The sequence below is a fragment of the Giraffa tippelskirchi genome, chromosome 1 (assembly GCF_054371585.1).
Source record: "Giraffa tippelskirchi isolate mGirTip1 chromosome 1, T2T-mGirTip1v1.2.pri, whole genome shotgun sequence".
Classification (NCBI taxonomy): Eukaryota; Metazoa; Chordata; class Mammalia; order Artiodactyla; family Giraffidae; genus Giraffa; species Giraffa tippelskirchi.
The window spans coordinates 106,934,528-106,952,048 of NC_137275.1; the positions used below are offsets into that span (position 1 = coordinate 106,934,528).

The window sequence follows — 17,521 nt, forward strand, 5'->3', positions numbered from 1 at the left end:
CACCATCCTTATGGCAGAAAATGAAGAACTAAAGAGCCTCTTGATGAAAGTGAGAGAGGAGAGTGAAAAAGTTGGCTTAAAGCTCAACATTCAGAAAACTAAGATCATGGCATCCGATCCCATCACTTCATGGGAAATAGATGGGGAAACAGTGGAAACAGTGTCAGACTTATTTTTCTGGGCTCCAAAATCACTGCAGAAGGTGATTGCAGCCATGAAATTAAAAGACGCTTACTCTCTGGAAGGAAAGTTATGACCAAACGAATATCACCAATGACCAATATGACCAAACCAGAATATGACCAAACCAGACAGCATATCAAAAAGCAGAGACATTACTTTGTCTGCAAAGGTCTGTCTAGTCAAGGCTATGGTTTTTCCAGTAGTCATGTATGGATGTGAGAGTTGGACTCTAAAGAAAGCTGAGCGCCAAAGAGATAGATGATGCTTTTGAAGTGTGATGTTGGAGAAGACTTTCGAGAGTCCCTTGGACTGCAAGGAGATCTAACCAGTCCATCCTAAAGGAGATCGGTCCTGGGTGTTCACTGGTAGGCCGATGTTGAAGCTGAAACTCCAATACTTTGGTCACCTGATGTGAAGAGCTGACTCATTTGAAAAGACCTTGATGTTGGGAAGGATTGAGGGCAAGAGAAGAATGGGACGATAGAGGATGAGATGGTTGGATGGCATCACCGACTCAATGGACATGTGTTTGGGGGAACTCATAAGTTGGTGGTGGACAGGGAGGCCTGGCGTGCTGTGGTTCGTGGGGCCGCAAAGAGTCAGACACGACTGATCATCTGAACTGAATTGAATGTATCTGCTGTACAACTGAAAATTACAAAACATTGTAAATCAACTCTATTTAAAACATAAATAAATAAACAATAGAAAGAAAAACATTCACATATTAATATTTCAGATTTGTCAAAGAACTGTAATTATTGCTGACTTTAGCTCTTTGATAGTGATGATAAATATAATTCACAGTTTGAAAGTGAAAGTGATGTCTCTCGGTCATGTCCACTCTTTCGTGACCTCATGGACTGTAGCCTACCTGGCTCCTCTGTCCATGGGATTTTCCAGGCAAGGGTACTGCAGTGGCTTGCCATTTCCTTCTCCAGAGGATCTTCCAGACCCAGGGATCGAACCCTGCTCTCCCACATTTCAGGCAGGTGCTTTACCATCTGAGCCACCAGGGAAACCAGTTCACACTTTGATATAACACAAATAAGAGTAGCTAACCACACATATTTCATCTATGGGCTTTCAACTGCCTTCAAAGACTTCCAGGCCTCTAGAAGAGATGGACTTAAGGAAAGTTTATGGGGAAGAGAATAGAATTGCCTCATATCAAGTCATATGAGTTGAAGTTTAACCAATTGTCCCCAAGGCTTGATTTTGCCCTTGGACTGTTTGAGCTAGGTAGCTTGTTGCATATCACTTGGGACTGGTTTCGAAGAAATAGTTTCCTTGGAGCTCCTGAGGCTTAAAGCCTACCTTAAGCATTTGCAAACTTTTGTGTGAATTTCTATAAATATCAAGTACAGTAAAAATAAAACAGTTAGCCTCATGATTTTTCAAAAAAAAAAAAAAAAAGAGAGAGATACAGTGGGAAGGAAGCTGGCTGCAGAGGCATTTATTTCTCAGACTGTAAGAAAATTTACTCCAATTAAGTTTCCAAGAGCCGAATTAAGAAATTCACTCCATTTTCAGAGCATTCTCTCTGCTCCAATACAGACGTTGCTGTTCTGTCTGACCCAGTGTTTCCAGGAAGGAGCTGTCTGAATTATAGCTACATGAAGAGTTCCCTTCTCCATAAACTCTTTATATCCCATCATCACTTGTGATAGAAGGCAATGATAAATCTCATTGAAGTATCATTTGTGTGTTTTATTCAAGCTTCACACAATTCACCTTCTAAGTAAATGAAAGTTGAAGATATGAAAAATACACTCTGTTGGAAGTCATCTGTTTGGTTGTAAGAAAAGAGGCAATTTTCTCAATCTGTCTGAAATATTTTCTTCTGTGCTGTGCTCAGTCTCTCAGTCATGTCTGACTCTTTGTGACCCCATGGACTGTAGCCTGCCAGGCTCCTCTGTCCATGAGATTCTCCAGGCAACAATACTGGAGAGGGTTGCACTCTTCCAAGATATCTTCCCAATCCAGGGATTGCACCCAGGTCTCCTGTATTGCAGGCGGATTCTTTACCATCTGAGCCCTAAACACTGATCTAAGTTTCTGTCTTGGGGAGCTCCTGGTCCAAAGTCTATGGTCAGTGCTGATGCTTCTGGGACAGAGTATTAAATCGGGCTCCACTTTCTACACACCTGGGTTTTCAAGATCCTTGACAATCCTTGTTTTAACACACAACAACAATCTCTCTTTAATGGGGGTAAGTGATGGCGTGGTTGTTCAGGAAGAAAGAAGCTGAACTGTGGGATGAAATCTTAGATAAAACTACTTTCTCTAAGATGTTTGCTCTCCTTCCCACTCTATCTCTTTCTATATCCCATCTCCGACTATTCTTCCCCTGGTACCTGATCACTCCTCTCTCCTGTTCTGACTACACTAGTCTGCTTCTTTCCTCCTCTTCACTATTATCCAGTTAGATCTTTATTTATTTATTTATTTATTTATTTATTTTTTACTTTAATATTAGCCTCAGCATGCAGTTTAATGCACTTGATTTTGGAGTCAGGACAGAAATTTAAGAGATCAATTGCTATCCTTCTCTCATGACTCATGATTTCTCTTTTCTAAGATGCAATCCATGTGATGATTAGAATTTGGTATTTTATATGAGATGTAGGGTGAATGCTGAGAGAGAGGCTACATAGTAACATCCCTTTCTAGTTCTAGCCTCAGTGTCTTAATTAAAACACTCTGTATCACAGGTCATGCTTTGTAACTAGAAATGGATGAATCACATGGTCAGTCCAGTTACCTTGCAAAAAAATGTGTATGTCACATGAAATTGCACAAGCAAAAATTGTTTGAATGATAAGATTATGGAAAAATAATAATATTTAATATTGAATTGCCTTATTCAATCATACATACATACATACGTTATATATATGGAACATAGGAGATAGAGGCAGGTGATTATTTAACTTAGGAAGAATGGAAAAATTTTGGCACCAAATATATTTGAATCAGTTAACAATTCAGTAGGTAAAAGTAAAATGTAAGGCTCAAGGAAGGAAAAAGACCTTCTACCACCATGATGCCCTCCCAAATCAAAGAGGCAGGGTGGTCCAGAAAAGTTTGGAGATAATGGCTGAATTCAATAATAAAATTCTTAGTATTGATTTAAACTAATGCATACATCCTGTCAATGATGCTTTCCTGTTTTTATGTCCCTAAACCTTCTCTTTGCTTACTTAAAATAAAATAGAATTAGTTGAACTGGATGTCATGGTTGTCTGTTACCTACCCAAAATTTGTCTCTTAAAATGTTTGAAATTTAATGAGAGTGTAGTTTTTAATGATGGGAGCATTTATTTTTTTCCTGAAGCAATGCATGTTCCCTTTTTAAAAATATTTAATCACTCTTCAATCCTAACTCCTCCTCTTCTCACAGCAAAGGGCTCCCCTTCTTTTGTTTTTATCCCCTACTGGAAACCTAATGTATTAAAATTAAATAATAATTGATTTCCTTTTTTTTTAATAATCAGCAGAGAAAATTGCAACTTCCAATCAGAGTTTGTAATTATTGTGATATTTCTAATTTCTCAGAGTGAACTAATATTATTTTAGCTCAACTGCAAGGAAAATCTAATTGTATTTAGATGCGTAACTTTACTAGAGTTAAATAGCTTGATTTACTGATATTGATATATTTATCTTACTTAGGGAAACCCTTTACAAACTTTTTGAATATTTAATTTTCAGAGAACTTTGTTGGAAATTGCAGTTTAACTCAATTAAAGCCATAATTTCACTTATTTCCCATGTTTAAACCTTTAACGACCAATCAGCTTATTTTCTAGGATCTTTCTGATATGGAGTTAAAATTTACTTAGCATTATCACAGAGTTGTGTGTAGTTTTTCAATGATTAAGAATCTTACATAGAGAAATGTTATCCCTCCAACGTGGTTGTGAGGAGGTTGAGGACATCTTTTCATGCTCTATAAGTTGACTCCAGATATGAGTAGGTTCTCAGTACACATTTGATGACTGAGTTGATGGTGTTATTGAATCACTAAAGAATTGATGATTAATCAGAAAGAGGAAGTGTACGTCAAAATTCATGTTAAAATGTGTTTCATTTGACATTAAATTTTAAAAACATGATTGACTAAAACGGAAACAGGAGTGTAAAATTGATAGAGTTTATTGTATAATGTTGAAAAAAAAAGAGCTCAAAATTTAAAGATATCAAAAATTAAACAAATATAACATACAAAATTCAAAACAAATGAAATATAATAAATTAAAATATACAAAAATGTTATACTCTATTACTAATCAAAATATATATTCATAATTTTAATTCTGTTAACAAGTATAATAATGCCTGAAGTTAATTTTTTATTTGCAATTTGTGCCATATTGTTATAGTTTTAGAAACAATGGGAAATGACCTAATTTGTGCATAAAAATATTTCACATATATGTGTGAGTATATACATACATATATATCTATATATAGGTAGATGTAGGTATATAGATATATATCTGAAAACCCAGCAGAATGTGTAAGGAACTAACTTTTACTTCTGGTTTATGGGCTCCCCTGGTGTCTAAGATTGTAAAGAATCTGCCTGCAGTGCAGGAGACATGGGTTTGATCCCTGGGTCTTAAAGATACCCTGGCAAAGGGAATGACAGCCCATTTGCCTGGAGAATCCCATGGACAGAGGAGCCCGGTTGGGTTCATGGGGTCACAAAGAGTCTGGCAGGACTGAGTGACTAACACCACCCTTGGACTGGTTAAGTATGAATTTCTGAAGGGCGCTTTTCTTACCCTGTAATACATTGCAAGCTTTGGAAATTTTATTATGCAGATACACCCATACCATAATTAATTTTCTAATAAATATTGAAGCAACCAAACTGAAAGATTATTTGAGAATAATGTCAATAATTATGGGCTTCCCTGGTGGCTCAGTGGTAGAACATGCTTGTAATGCAGGAGATGTGGGCTCGATTCCTGGGTCAGAAAGATCCCCCGGAGAAGGAAATGGCCAATCATTCCAGTATTCTTGCCTAGAAAATCCCATGGACAGAGGTGCCTGGTGGGCTACAGTCCATGTGACTTAAAATAGTGATATTTATATTAACAATTCCCTGGGCATATATTTGATTAAACTATTAAAATAAGCACAAGCTATATGAGAAGCGTTTATTAAAAATATTTTAATTAAGATGAAAATTTGGAAAAACAAAAAATAAATGGTGGAATTTGTATTTTCAGATTTTGATAGGTTAATTTTGGGCTCCCCTGGTGGCTCAGTTGGTAAAGAGTCTGTCTGCAATGAAGTAGACCTGGATTTGATCCCTGGGTTGGGAAGATCCCCTGGAGGAAGGAATGGCAACACACTCCAGTATTCTTGCCTGGAGAATACTATGGACAGAGGAGCCTGGTGGAGTCCATGGTGTCACAAAGAGTCAAACATGACTGAGTGACTAACATCATGTTTATTTTTAATTGCTAAGTAGATAATTACACTACAAATACAGTGTAGCTAACATAGAAAAGGCTTTTAAATTAAAAAAGGAAATTCAGAAAATATAATACGATGATTGAAATTATATAGGTATAGTATATAAGGAAAAAGTAAAGGAGAGCAAGGAGATGCATTTTATGTTGAGTTTCTGAAATACATTTTTAAACTTACATTTTAAAGAGATACAAATTGAAAGAATGCAATCTTCTAGATGATAGTGGTAGGAGAATCAGATATGAAGGAAGATAGTACACAGGTTACAGAAACATAGAAAGTGAAATAATAGGCTGAGTCCACAGAATGTGAAATTTACTAGCATGCATCTGACATATGTAATGGTTTATATCAAATATATAGCAATTTTCCAAAATACTGCTAGCCTCATTGATTGGCTCAAATATCTCATGTGCCCTAACTGGCAATGAAGGTAAAGTTATAGCTGCAATGAATCTAAAGACGGAAAAATAAGCTTTTTTCTTAAGTATAACCCAACAAAGATACTGAAGAGACCAGGAATAATGGCTACAAACTGTTGTTCAAATCAAGAAATGTATTCACTCAGGAGATAATCTCCAAATATATTATTTTTAAATTATATAAGGATATTATTGTCAGTAATTGATGTGCATACACATCATATGAACATATATGTATCATATGCATATGCATATCCTTAATAATGTATCTGTCAGATTCTCTGTCATATAAAGAAAGAGTGTCAAGGCATTAAAATGATCTGACCAAGATCATAAAGCAAATTCACTAGTTTTCAGACCATGGCAGAGTGCACAATCACTTGAGCGCTTTCCCCCCACACACACACACATAAAATTTGGCAACCCAGCTGCTGTCTATGGGGTCGCACAGAAGCGGACACAACTGAAGCGACTTGGCAGCAGCAGCAGCAACAAGAAGACCTTGAATCAATGCCAATGTTTAAAGCATGCCAACATTAAAAAAAAAAAATTCCTGAGTGAGTATAGTGTATGAAAACTTTGAGAAACACTAAGTTATATGTTTGACGAAATTAGAACTCTAAAACTTGCAATTCTGCATCCAAATGCACCACAATTGCCAAGCCACCATTTCTCCAACTTTTCTTTAGAAGATGAACCACTTTTCAGCTGTGTCTGTTCTATATTTATCATAACCATAGAGGTGAACAGCAGTGTGAACGAATTCATTCTACTCAGAATGAATGTGTTCATTCAACACAGAATCTACTAAAGGAGAAAGTAGTATCTGTTATCTTCCTATTTCTATACTTTGGAACTCTGTTGGCAAACTTCCTAATTGTGATGACCATACGATATAGCCAGACACTTCAGAGCCCCATGTACTTCTTCCTTTTCTACTTATCCTTTGCTGATGCCTGTTTTTCAACAACCATTGCCCCTAGGTTGATTATAGATTCTGTATCTGAGAAGAAAGCCATCTCCTTCAACTAGTGCATGACCCAGATCTTTGCATTTCACTTCTTTGGGTGCATGGAGATCTTGGTACTTGTCCTCATGTCTTTCGATTGCTATGTGGCCATTTGCAAGCCCCTGCGGTACACATCCATCATGAGCCAATGTGTCTGTGGCACACTGGTAAAACTGGCCTGGTTAGGGGCCTGTATCCATTCTTCAGCACAGATTCTCTTGACTTTGGAATTACCCTTCCGTGGCCCCAATGTTATTGATCACTATTTCTGTGATATGTAACCGTTGTTGAAACTTGCCTGTGTGGATACTTATGTCATCAACCTACTCACAGTGTTTAACAGTGGGACCATATGCATGGTGAGTTTCCTGTTGCTGCTGATCTCATATGTTTTCATCTTAGGTTGTCTGAGTAACTGTAGCACAGAAGGAAGAAGGAAGGCCCTTTCCACATGCACCTCCCACATTATCGTTATTGTCTTATTCTTTGTACCGTGTATATACATATATGCTCGCCCTCTAACTGTATTTCCAGTGGACAAGACGGTGGCTCTGTTTTACAGTATTGTAACAACCTTGCTCAACCCTCTGATTTACACTCTGAGGAATGCAGAAGCCAAACAGGCCATGAGAAATTTATGGTGCAACAAAGTCTAACTTGAGACGGCAAAGAGTGGAAGATGCCAGATGCTAATTCTGCCCGAGTTTAAGTATAATTGGATTGATGGAAAAGAGAAAATGTTCTCATTCTATTATGGACAGTATAGATGTGTTCCAGTGGGGCATTTAGGGGAACAGGCAGAATGAGCACCCAGCAAAATCTGTATTGTTTTAACCAACGCCTCAGAAAGAGAACCTGAAGTTCCATCATCTTTGTGGGGACACAAGCCCATTCCTCGTGTCTGCTGTCTGCTTTGATGTTTCTGGTTGTGAGCCACATCCTGTTCTTTCTATAGGTTTATCTTCTGGTTTTGTACATTATTGTTTTTGTTTTTTTTTCTTACCCATGTTTAATAGTTTGTCCCTGATTTCTATCATCCATTTTGTTGGTAAACCAGCTCTGGAACTACTGGATCTGTATCATATACTTTCTGGCTCAAGAGTCAATAGCATAATATCACACCCAGAAACCTATGATCCCCAAGGAGCATAAATATCAACTAGTTAAGCCTCTATTTGGTGCTTGTTTCCCCTCTATAATACTCTTAAAAATTAGCTTTTCCTTTGCCTATGTACAGGGAAATAATGCCTTACTTCCTATTCAAATCAGATAATTCTAGTTATAACAAAGATATTCACTGCATTGATAGATAATTTCTCTCTATATACATTAATATGTTTTGTTCATCATGTTGATTATTATTTTCATATTTCTTAGTTTTTTTATACATATCTTTTTTTTTTTTTATTTTAAGTTCATGGACACTTCCCTAATCTTTGGTTACTTCTGAATGGATGACCATTTTATAAAGCTGTTAGTTAAATTATAAAAATTAACATCTCAAGGATGAGGTCATACATATGAAAAAGGCAATAATTGACAAATAAAATAGAACTAATGCCATGATGTGGGTGTGTGCGCTCAGTCGCTCAGTCCTGTCGGACTGTTTTGAGACCCCGTGGACTGCACCCTGCCAGGCTCTTCTGTCCATGTGATTCTCCAGGGAAGAATACTGGAGTGAGTTGCCATTTCCTTATCCAGGAGGTGTTCCTGACCCAGTGATGAAACTTGCATTTCTTGCATCTCCTGTAATGGCAGGTAGATTCTGTGTCACCTGGGAAGCTCATATTTTTCATGCATCTCACTAAATTTGCATTTTATTTGAGTACTGTTAACTAATGAGTATCAACAGTAGGAGCCAGTCCACAAGGGAACAGACATTGAGTCTACCTCTGAGAATAAATATAATTAAGACTATTTTGCTACTGTTGAAACGCCAATACTTTGGCCACCTGATGTGAAGAACTGACTCATTGGAAAAGACCCTGATGCTGGGAAAGATTGAAGGCAGGAGAAGAAGGGGATGACAGAGGATGAGATGGTTGGATGGCATCACTGACTCGATGGGCACGAGTTTGAGTCCGCCCCCGCCCCTCCGCCCCCGCGCCCCCGCGCCCCCGCGCCCCCGCCCCCGCGCCCCCGCGCCCCTCCGCCCCCGCGCCCCTCCGCCCCTCCGCCCCCGCGCCCCTCCGCCCCCCCGCCCCCGCGCCCCTCCGCCCCCCCGCCCCCGCGCCCCTCCGCCCCCCTCCGCGCCCCTCCGCCCCCCTCCGCGCCCCTCCGCCCCCCTCCGCGCCCCTCCGCCCCCTTCCGCGCCCCTCCGCCCCCCTCCGCGCCCCTCCGCCCCCCTCCGCCCCCCTCCGCCCCCCTCCGCCCCTCCGCGCCCCTCCGCCCCTCCGCACCCCCGGCCCTCCGCGCCCCTCCGCCCCTCCGCCCCTCCGCCACTCCGCGCACCCGCCCCGCCGGACCCGCCCCTCCGACCCTCCGCCCCCGCCCCTACGACCATCCGCCCCGCCGCCCCCGCCGCCCCCGCCGCCCCCGCCGCCCCCGCCGCCCCCGCCGCCCCGCCGCGACGCGCCCCGCCCCTCCGCGACGCGCCCCGCCCCTTCTCGCCCCGCCCCGCCCCGCCGTCGCGACCCCCCACGTCCGCACGGCCCACCTCGTTTTTTCTTGGGAGGAGCGCGCTGATGTCTGTGGCCTCGGCGGCTCCAGGAGGCGAGACGGCGGACGCGTAGAGCCGGGCGGGAGCCGCGTCTGGCCTTTTGCTGAGGCCGCCGCCTCCGGCTGTCAATCCCGCCGGCCTGGCCCCGCCCCGCCCAACGGCGGAGCGTCGCGGGGCGTATGGCCGAGGTGGCTGCCGGGACGGACCCAAGATGGCCGGGCGCCTGTGTTCCGTTCCTGCCGTCGGCCCCGAGCCTGATTCATTGCCGCACTGCTGAGCGGAGCCGCAAGCCAGCTCGAGGGCTCCGGGCGCTGTCCCCGCGGGGCCGCAGGCCGCCATGGCGACCCTGGAAAAGCTGATGAAGGCCTTCGAGTCCCTTAAGTCCTTCCAGCAGCAGCCGCCGCCGCCGCCGCCGCTTCAGCCGCCTCAGCCCCCGCAGCCGCCGCCGCAGGCGCAGCCGCCGCCTCAGCCGCCGCCGCCTCAGCCGCCGCCGCCGCCGCCGCTATGCCCGGCCGTGGCCGAGGAGCCGCTGCACCGACCGTGAGTACTGACCCGCCGCAGCTCGGCCCCAGCCCTCCCCGGCCTTCGCCAGCCTCCCGCGGAGGCACGGAGGCGGCCCCGGCCCTCTGCCCTCCCGGCTGCCCAGTTTGGGGAGGAACCGGGGTTGCGTTGTGAGCAGGACTCGGCCGAGCCGAGGCCGCGTCCAGCCCCCACTCTTCTGCTCTGAGGGGAGCAGGGCCGCGCGGGCGCTGGCCGCTCCCCGAGGAGCCGGGAATTGGGAGCCCGAGTGATGCAGGGACAGTGGTGACCTCATGCCCGGGGACGTCGGGCTGGAGGGCGGGGGAGCGCGCGCGTTCCAATGGGGAGCCTCTGGCGGGGCCCCCTTTAAACAGGCTGGGAGTCAGTCGGGCCTGTCTTCCCGTAGCCTCAGGGCTTTTCGTTTAGTTCGGGGGTCGCAGCAGAAGACTGAAGTGTTGGAAAGAGACCGGCTTGTCTCAGTTCAAGGCGGTCTGCAGGCCCCTTAAATGAGCGGTGGTCGCCCCGTAAGTGTGAACTTAGCCTAGATGGTTGTTATTAACACACAAGAAACAATAAAACGGCCTTCCATAGTGGGACGAGTGGACTGAAGTTTATTACTTGTCTGCAGTTGGAAATAAATCACATCTTGCTGAGGGAGAGGTTAATCGTCGGGGCGAGTGATGTCCATTTCACGGGCATCGCAGTCACGCTGGCCAGAACCTGGATGGGTGTCTGCGGACAGTCTCCTGTGGCAGACATCCTGGTACTGTTCGGAAGTAGGGGGTCTCGGTTGCTTGTGCTAGGGAACTTTTCGAAACAGAAGAAGAGAGACCATTTGATGTCACCTTCTTACAGAGCCCAAGTACTTTTCCTTGAAGTCTTGGGTGTTCCGCAGAGGTCAGGGCGTGCTCTGCTACAGTTCAGGCCTTTCTTTCATGTGCGGGCGTTCTGTTTCTCATCTGGATTTGTACAAGACGGCATTTAATGAGGACAGTTTTTGGGAAGCAGCCCCTTTAAGAAGTTCACCTTAATGTTAAGATGGATTCATTTTCAGGAATGTTTTCATCTTTGTTTCTGATACGATTCCTTGCTGTGTCCTGAGGTTTCATCAGGAAATGAGTATTTGGGGAGTCATTTTGGCTTATCTGTTAAAATGTAGCAGGAAATTGCTTTTTCTGCTAAAAGGTGAAAAACTTGTTTGGATACTTTGAGAAAAAAAGAATCTTTTTTTAACAACTTGACATTTCTCCGCGGCAAATAACTTGTAACCATGACCCATTCCAGACTTAGCATAGTGCTTCTCCGTGGAGGTAGAAGTCAGAGAAGTTCACGCATCTCAGCGTCTCTTGGATCTTGTGTACAAACAGGAAGCACCAGGCAGGCTCTGGGTGGGAAGGAACGTCTTACTGCCGTCCCTGTCTGTTGTCCAGCACTTGGTCTGTCATCTTTGCATAAACAATACATTGCTGCTGCTACTGCTAAGTCGCTTCAGTCGTGTCCGACTCTGTGCGACCCCAGAGACGGCCGCCCACCAGGCTCCCCCGTCCCTGGGACTCTCCAGGCAAGAGTACTGGAGTGGGTTGCCATTTCCCTCTCCAAGGCATGAAAGTGAAAAGTGAAAGGGAAGTCGCTCAGTCGTGTCCGACTCCTAGCGACCCCATGGACTGCAGCCCACCAGGCTCCTCCGTCCATGGGATTTTCCAGGCATGAGGACTGGAGTGGGTTGCCATTGCCTTCTCCAATACAATACATTAACATGATACAAACGCCAAAATTGCAGACAAGTAATTAAAATGTCTCTCTCCCCTTCCTTTGTCCTGAGTACCTAACTCCGTTCCCAGAGGCAGGCACTGTTACACTTCTTCCTTGTGTATCCTACCTGGTATAACTTGTGTATATATATGGATAGACTTTAAATTTTTTAAAAACAAAAATACTTCAGAATAGCAGCTTTGAAAGGTTCTTTAGCATGCTCTGAAATCAATTGCGTTTGGCTTAATTATAGTTATAAAATGCATAAATATATTTTTATGTACTTTGCTGTTGAGAAAGCAGATACTCATTGATTTTGAGTAACAAACTCCCTGCCTACAAATTTGGATCTTAGCATTTCTGTTCATACACTTCAGCTGAAAAAGCCCTTCCCCACAAGATTGGCCAAAAGCAATGAGAAAGTAACTGTTCTGTTGTTATGGTTCTTGCTGTCTATGGAACTATAGTGGCACCAGCTGAGCGTGGACTCTGATTAAGGACCTGAGTGCCTACTATGGGCTCAGTGTATGGTATGCAGGGCTTCCGCGTGGTGCTGGCTACAGTCTCTAGAAGGCTGGCGTGCAGGGGAGTACCAGAGCTTGGCAGGGTCCTCACTGCAATTATGAGGCAGTTGGCATTGGCCTTTGGCACTTTCTCACTTTCCTTCGTATCCCCTCCTAGTTTTTCCCTGACTTTAAGTATTTGCTGAACGAACATCGAACGAGTGCCAGCCAGTATCCTAAATAGGTGCAGCGCTATGGCCTTGAACAGATAAAGCTCTGCCCTCGTGAAGCTTACGTTTTAGTGAGGGACATAGACTGTAAACAGGGTACATAGGTAAAATACACAGTATGTTAGATAGCGATAAATGGAGGAGGAATAACAGCAAACAGGGACGAGTAAAGACCAGGCCCAGGGAGCAGGTCCGGACTTTGCAGAGAGGACTAGCGAGGTGGTAGGTGTGGCCTGTTGAATTCCGGAGAGGAGACTCTCAGTGGGAGCGGAGGTCCCAGAGGTAGAGGAGTGCCTCGCCGCATCAGTAATCCCTTCCAGGTGGATTAAAGACAGTGGCACTTACTCTAAGTGAGGTGGGAAGTCATTGGAGGGTTTGCTCAGAGGAGTGGAAGGATTTGAGTTCTGTTTTAAAATGAATACTGGCTGAGAACTGAGTTGACGGACAGCCTGGGCAGCAGCAGGAAGCCAGTTAGGAAGTTAGTGAAGTGATCAGGTGCGAGATGATGGTGAATTCTGTCAGGCTGTTGGCAGTGGCAAGGTGGGAAATGGCTGAATTTTGAAGGTAAACCCAACAGGACTTGTTCTTCTCTGCTGAGTATAATTTAGCCGTAGTGGGTATTATCGTTTAGGGTTACGTTCAACTGCAAATAGCAGAAACTCTTCTGCAGTAAGTTAAACAGATAAGAATGTGAGGAAGTTCCACAATGACTGGGGGTGCCCAGCTTTGTTTTTTGTACTTAACTTGTAAGTCCCTGTCCTCCTTCTTTCCCATTTTTTAAGTTGAGTTATTGTCTTTTTGTTGGAGTGTAACAGTTCTTCATAATATTCTTGATGCTAGACCCTTATCAGATAGGTGATTTGTGAAATGATACTCCCTCTCTTGGGTTGTCTCTTCACTTTTTTTTCCGTGCACTGCCTGGCTGTGGGGTCTCAGTTCCCTGACCAGGGACAGAACCCAGGCCCTCGATGGTGCAAGAGTGGAGTCCAACCACTGGACCACCAGGGGAGTCCCCTCCACACAGTCTTTTTTTAAAAATGTTTTTAAGATGGATTTATTTTTGGCTGTGGGGAGTCTTTGTTGCTGCACCCAGGCTTTCCTCCAGTTGCAGTGAGTGGGGACGACTCTTCCTTGCGGTGTGTGGGCTTTAGTCGTTGTGGTCCACGGGCTTAGTTGCTCCGAGGCACGTGGGATCTTCCCAAACCAGGGATTGAACTGGTGTCCTTTGCGTTACAAGGCGAATTTTTAACCACTGGACCTCCAGGGAAGGGCCCCCCGCCTGCCCCCCTCTGCCCCATACAATCTGGATTTCTGTTAATTTTGTATCACAATTTCAAGTGAAATGTGAGTCCTCCAACTTGATTCCTTTTCAAGATAGTTTTGGCTACTCTGGGCCCCTTGCGTTTCCATTTAAACTATAAGAACAGATGGTCTGTTTCAGTGAGGAAGCCAGCCGGGATTCTCTGATGGGGATTGCATTGAATCTGTGGATCAACTCGGAGAGTATTGGCGTCTCATCCACATGAAGTCTTCTGGTTCTTGAACACTGACCCACTCTTTATGCGCATGGTCAGACAGTTTTCCAGGCTTTGTGAGCACATCTCTAGCTGCCGTTCAGCTCTGCCATGTGGATTAGAGCAGCCGGAAGCTCCAGCTAGATGAACAAGTGTGCCTCTGTTCCAATAAGATTTTGTTAGTGATGTGAAACTTTGAATTTTGTGTGTAACTTTCCCATGTCACAAAATACTATTCTTTGATGTTTTATTTTGTGTTTTGGTTAACCATTTAAAAATGTAAGAACACTTCTTAGACTGTCTAGGACAGGCAGGCTCTGGTTTGCCTCCCACCCCGGATTAGATATGCTGAGACCACTTTGGGGAAGCAGTTTTTCTTAACTAGCTTAAAAAATTATAAAAATTACGCACATACATTGTAACAGCATCTTCAGCTAGCACAGAAGATGACAAGCAAGACTTCCTCCCTGGCTGTCCTAGCCTTATTCTCTAAAAATAACAATTAAGTTTCTTTTGTTTTCTCTGACGTTTGAGTGCACGTGCAAGTCTTTTTTTTTTTTTTTTTTGCTCACACTATATTTTTTCACTTAGCACTATATCTCAAAGATGTTATTTCATAGCAGTGCATGTAATTCTTACTGGTTGGCTATGTAATGCTGTAGAATTTCTTTGTAAAAGAGGACTCACAGAGGTGTAAAGGCAGAGGTCTTTCCAGTGCTGTCCACATTCAGAGGCCCCACCCCATTACCTCTGGTCCCAGCAAGTGAGCCCGCCACTCAGTAAACCACAGACAAGACTTGCCGCGGATCCTTGCTGCTCAGTGTGGTTTCAGGGCCAGCAGTTTGGTATCACTTGGGAGCGTATAAGAAGTACAGAATCTCTGCCCGACCTTAGACCTACGGAGTCAAGAGTCTGCATTTTAACAAGGTTTGTGAGCAATTTGCGTGCACATAAATCTTGAGAAGCTCCGCTGTAGATGATCAGGCCGTATCTTTCTGATGTTATAGTATAATATGAAATATAATTAATCCAATAATGCCATCTGCATTTGGGAGGGAAGACTTAAGGCGCTCACGGTGCAGCTGTAGCTGAGGCGGTATCGTCTCCCTGTCCTAGGCTGTGGGGCGTTTGTGTGGCTGTAAAGTAGGTTGTAACACTGCCAAAGGAGCTGTGGTGGCATTAAGAGCCCCGGCCACTGGGAGCGGGGACTTCAGTGGGGACTGGACGAGATGACCCGGAAGGACTCCTTTCAGCCAGGTGCCTCTCACGTGCCAGGGCCTGTTCTGGGCCCTTGGGTTACAGGTGAACAAGGGCTGGTGATCAATCCTCTGGAGAAAAACGAAACCGAATTCGGGGGAGCGGTGCTGTGGGGCGTGGTTGAGGGTGTGAAGTGCACTGAGAAGGTGCCTCTGAAGCGGAGGGAGGGAGCGGGCCGCGTGGGTGTCTGAAGGCGGGGCCGTGAGGAGACCGGGAAGGGAGGTGAGGGGCAGCCCCGGACGGCCTCGTACCCCAGTCTGAGGACTTCGGATATTCCCCTGCCCAGATGCACACTTGTGTCGTCAAACAAGTGATGCAATTTATGCCGCTCAGCCAGCGCCAGATGCTGGTGCGAAAGAAACTGGGTCACTTCATCGTCGCTGGTGGGACTTCGGAAGGGGAGAGCTACTCTGGAAAACAGCTCACGGCAGTTTCTTACAGAACTGAACTTTTGACTACTCTATGATCTGGCTGTAGCACTCCTGGGGGTTTATCCCAGAGAAGTGAAAACGTATGTTTACATAAATCTGTGCACAAGTGTTTGTGGCAGCTTTATCATAGTAGCTCCAAACTAGAATCCACTTAGGTGTCTTTCAACAGGGGATTGATTAGACTACTGAGCAGTAGAAAAAGGAACAGGCTCAGGCTCCTGATAACACACGCAACAGCTAAGGCAAATGTTAAGGAGATTGTGCTAGTGAAAACAGCCAATCCCCAAAGGTGACACACTGTTTGAGAAGTGAAGTGAAAGGCACTCAGTCGTGTCTGACTCTTTGCGACCCCATGGACTAGACAGTCCCTGGAATTCTCCAGACCAGAATACTGGAGTGGGTAGCCTTTCCCTTCTCCAGGGGATCTTCCCAACCCAGGGATCGAACGCAGGTCTCCCCCACTGCAGGTGGAGTCTTTACCAGCTGAGCCACCAGGGAAGCCCTACATACTGTCTGATTCTACTTATATAACATCTTTGAAATGACACAGTTGTAGGAGCGGAGAATAAATGAGTGGTTGCCAGGGTTAGGGGCAGGGTGGAGGGTGAGGGAGTGGGTGTGGTTCTGAAGGGCAGCTGAGGGATCCCCATGGTGATGGGAGTGTCCCCTCTCGTGACTGGTGGCAGATACACAAAGCATATACATCTGAGAAATTGTGTGGAGCCACATAGAGGCACACAGACGAGTAAGCCTGGAAATCTGAAGATCAGTGTCACTATTCTGTAGCACTGTTCTGGTGTGATTGTTTTGTAAAATGTTCCCCTTGGGGAAAACTGGGGAAACTGTACCCTGAATTTTGTATATTTCTTATGGTAGCACATGAATCTGCAATTGCCTCATTAGAAACTTGAACAATAGAGGCCACCCTGGTGGACAAGGGAGTAGGAGTGAAAGAGGCTATTGAAGTAATGGAAGCAGATTGGAAGTAATCAGGTCAGCTGAGGGGCTGTTATGGGACTCAAAGCTGGAGCTGGGGTGGCTGGTGCCCGCGGGGTGGTCCCCTCAGGAGGGAGGGCTGCTGGGACTGCAGCCAGATTTTTAAGAGACATTAAGGTTATGATTTACATATCATAAGATCCACCGTTTCAAAGTGTACAATTTAGTGGTTTTTAGTACGATCATAAGGTTCTGCAACCATCACTCCTATCTAATTTCTGGGACATTGCATCACTCACAAAGAAAGCCCCTCTCTGCAGCAGTCCGTCCCCGTCCCCTCTGCCTCCCCCCAGCCCCTGGCAACCCCTGATCTGTTTCTGTCTCTATGGAGCTGGCAGTTCTGGATGTTTCTTATGAACGGAATCATTCACATGGGGCCTTTGTGTCAGATTTTATTCACTTAGCGTAACAGATTGGAGTTTGAACTGCACTTTCTTCTATAGTATTCAGTTAAATCACCAGTAAGAAAGGCATTAATAGCTTTTTTCTATGCTATAGACTGGTAGCGGGGAACTATTAGGTCTTGCTTTCCCTAGCCAAACGACTTTTTTTTTGGCCA

General features: G+C 44.9%; 1 protein-coding gene and 1 pseudogene across 9 annotated transcripts in view; one reads left to right on the forward strand and one right to left on the reverse strand.

Moving 5' to 3' along the window:
- LOC145506648 (uncharacterized) overlaps nucleotides 1-17,521 on the reverse strand; it is a 96,401-nt gene that overhangs the window by 72,910 nt on the left and 5,970 nt on the right. For 3 of the 9 annotated variants that reach the window (XR_014054123.1, XR_014054127.1, XM_081491805.1), the window contains exon 1: nucleotides 9,758-15,462. The exons of 4 other annotated variants lie outside the window; for them this stretch is intronic. Coding sequence is in view for 1 of the 5 variants with exons in the window: in XM_081491805.1 (XP_081347931.1) it covers nucleotides 9,758-10,099 (342 nt within the window). In the remaining 4 variants the exon portion in view is untranslated. Of the gene's footprint in view, nucleotides 1-9,757; nucleotides 15,463-17,521 lie in introns of those variants that run through there. 2 more of the 9 variants (XR_014054129.1, XR_014054131.1) reach the window with 2 other exon arrangements.
- On the forward strand, nucleotides 2,918-7,757 carry LOC145538822 (olfactory receptor 4C11-like; annotated as a pseudogene).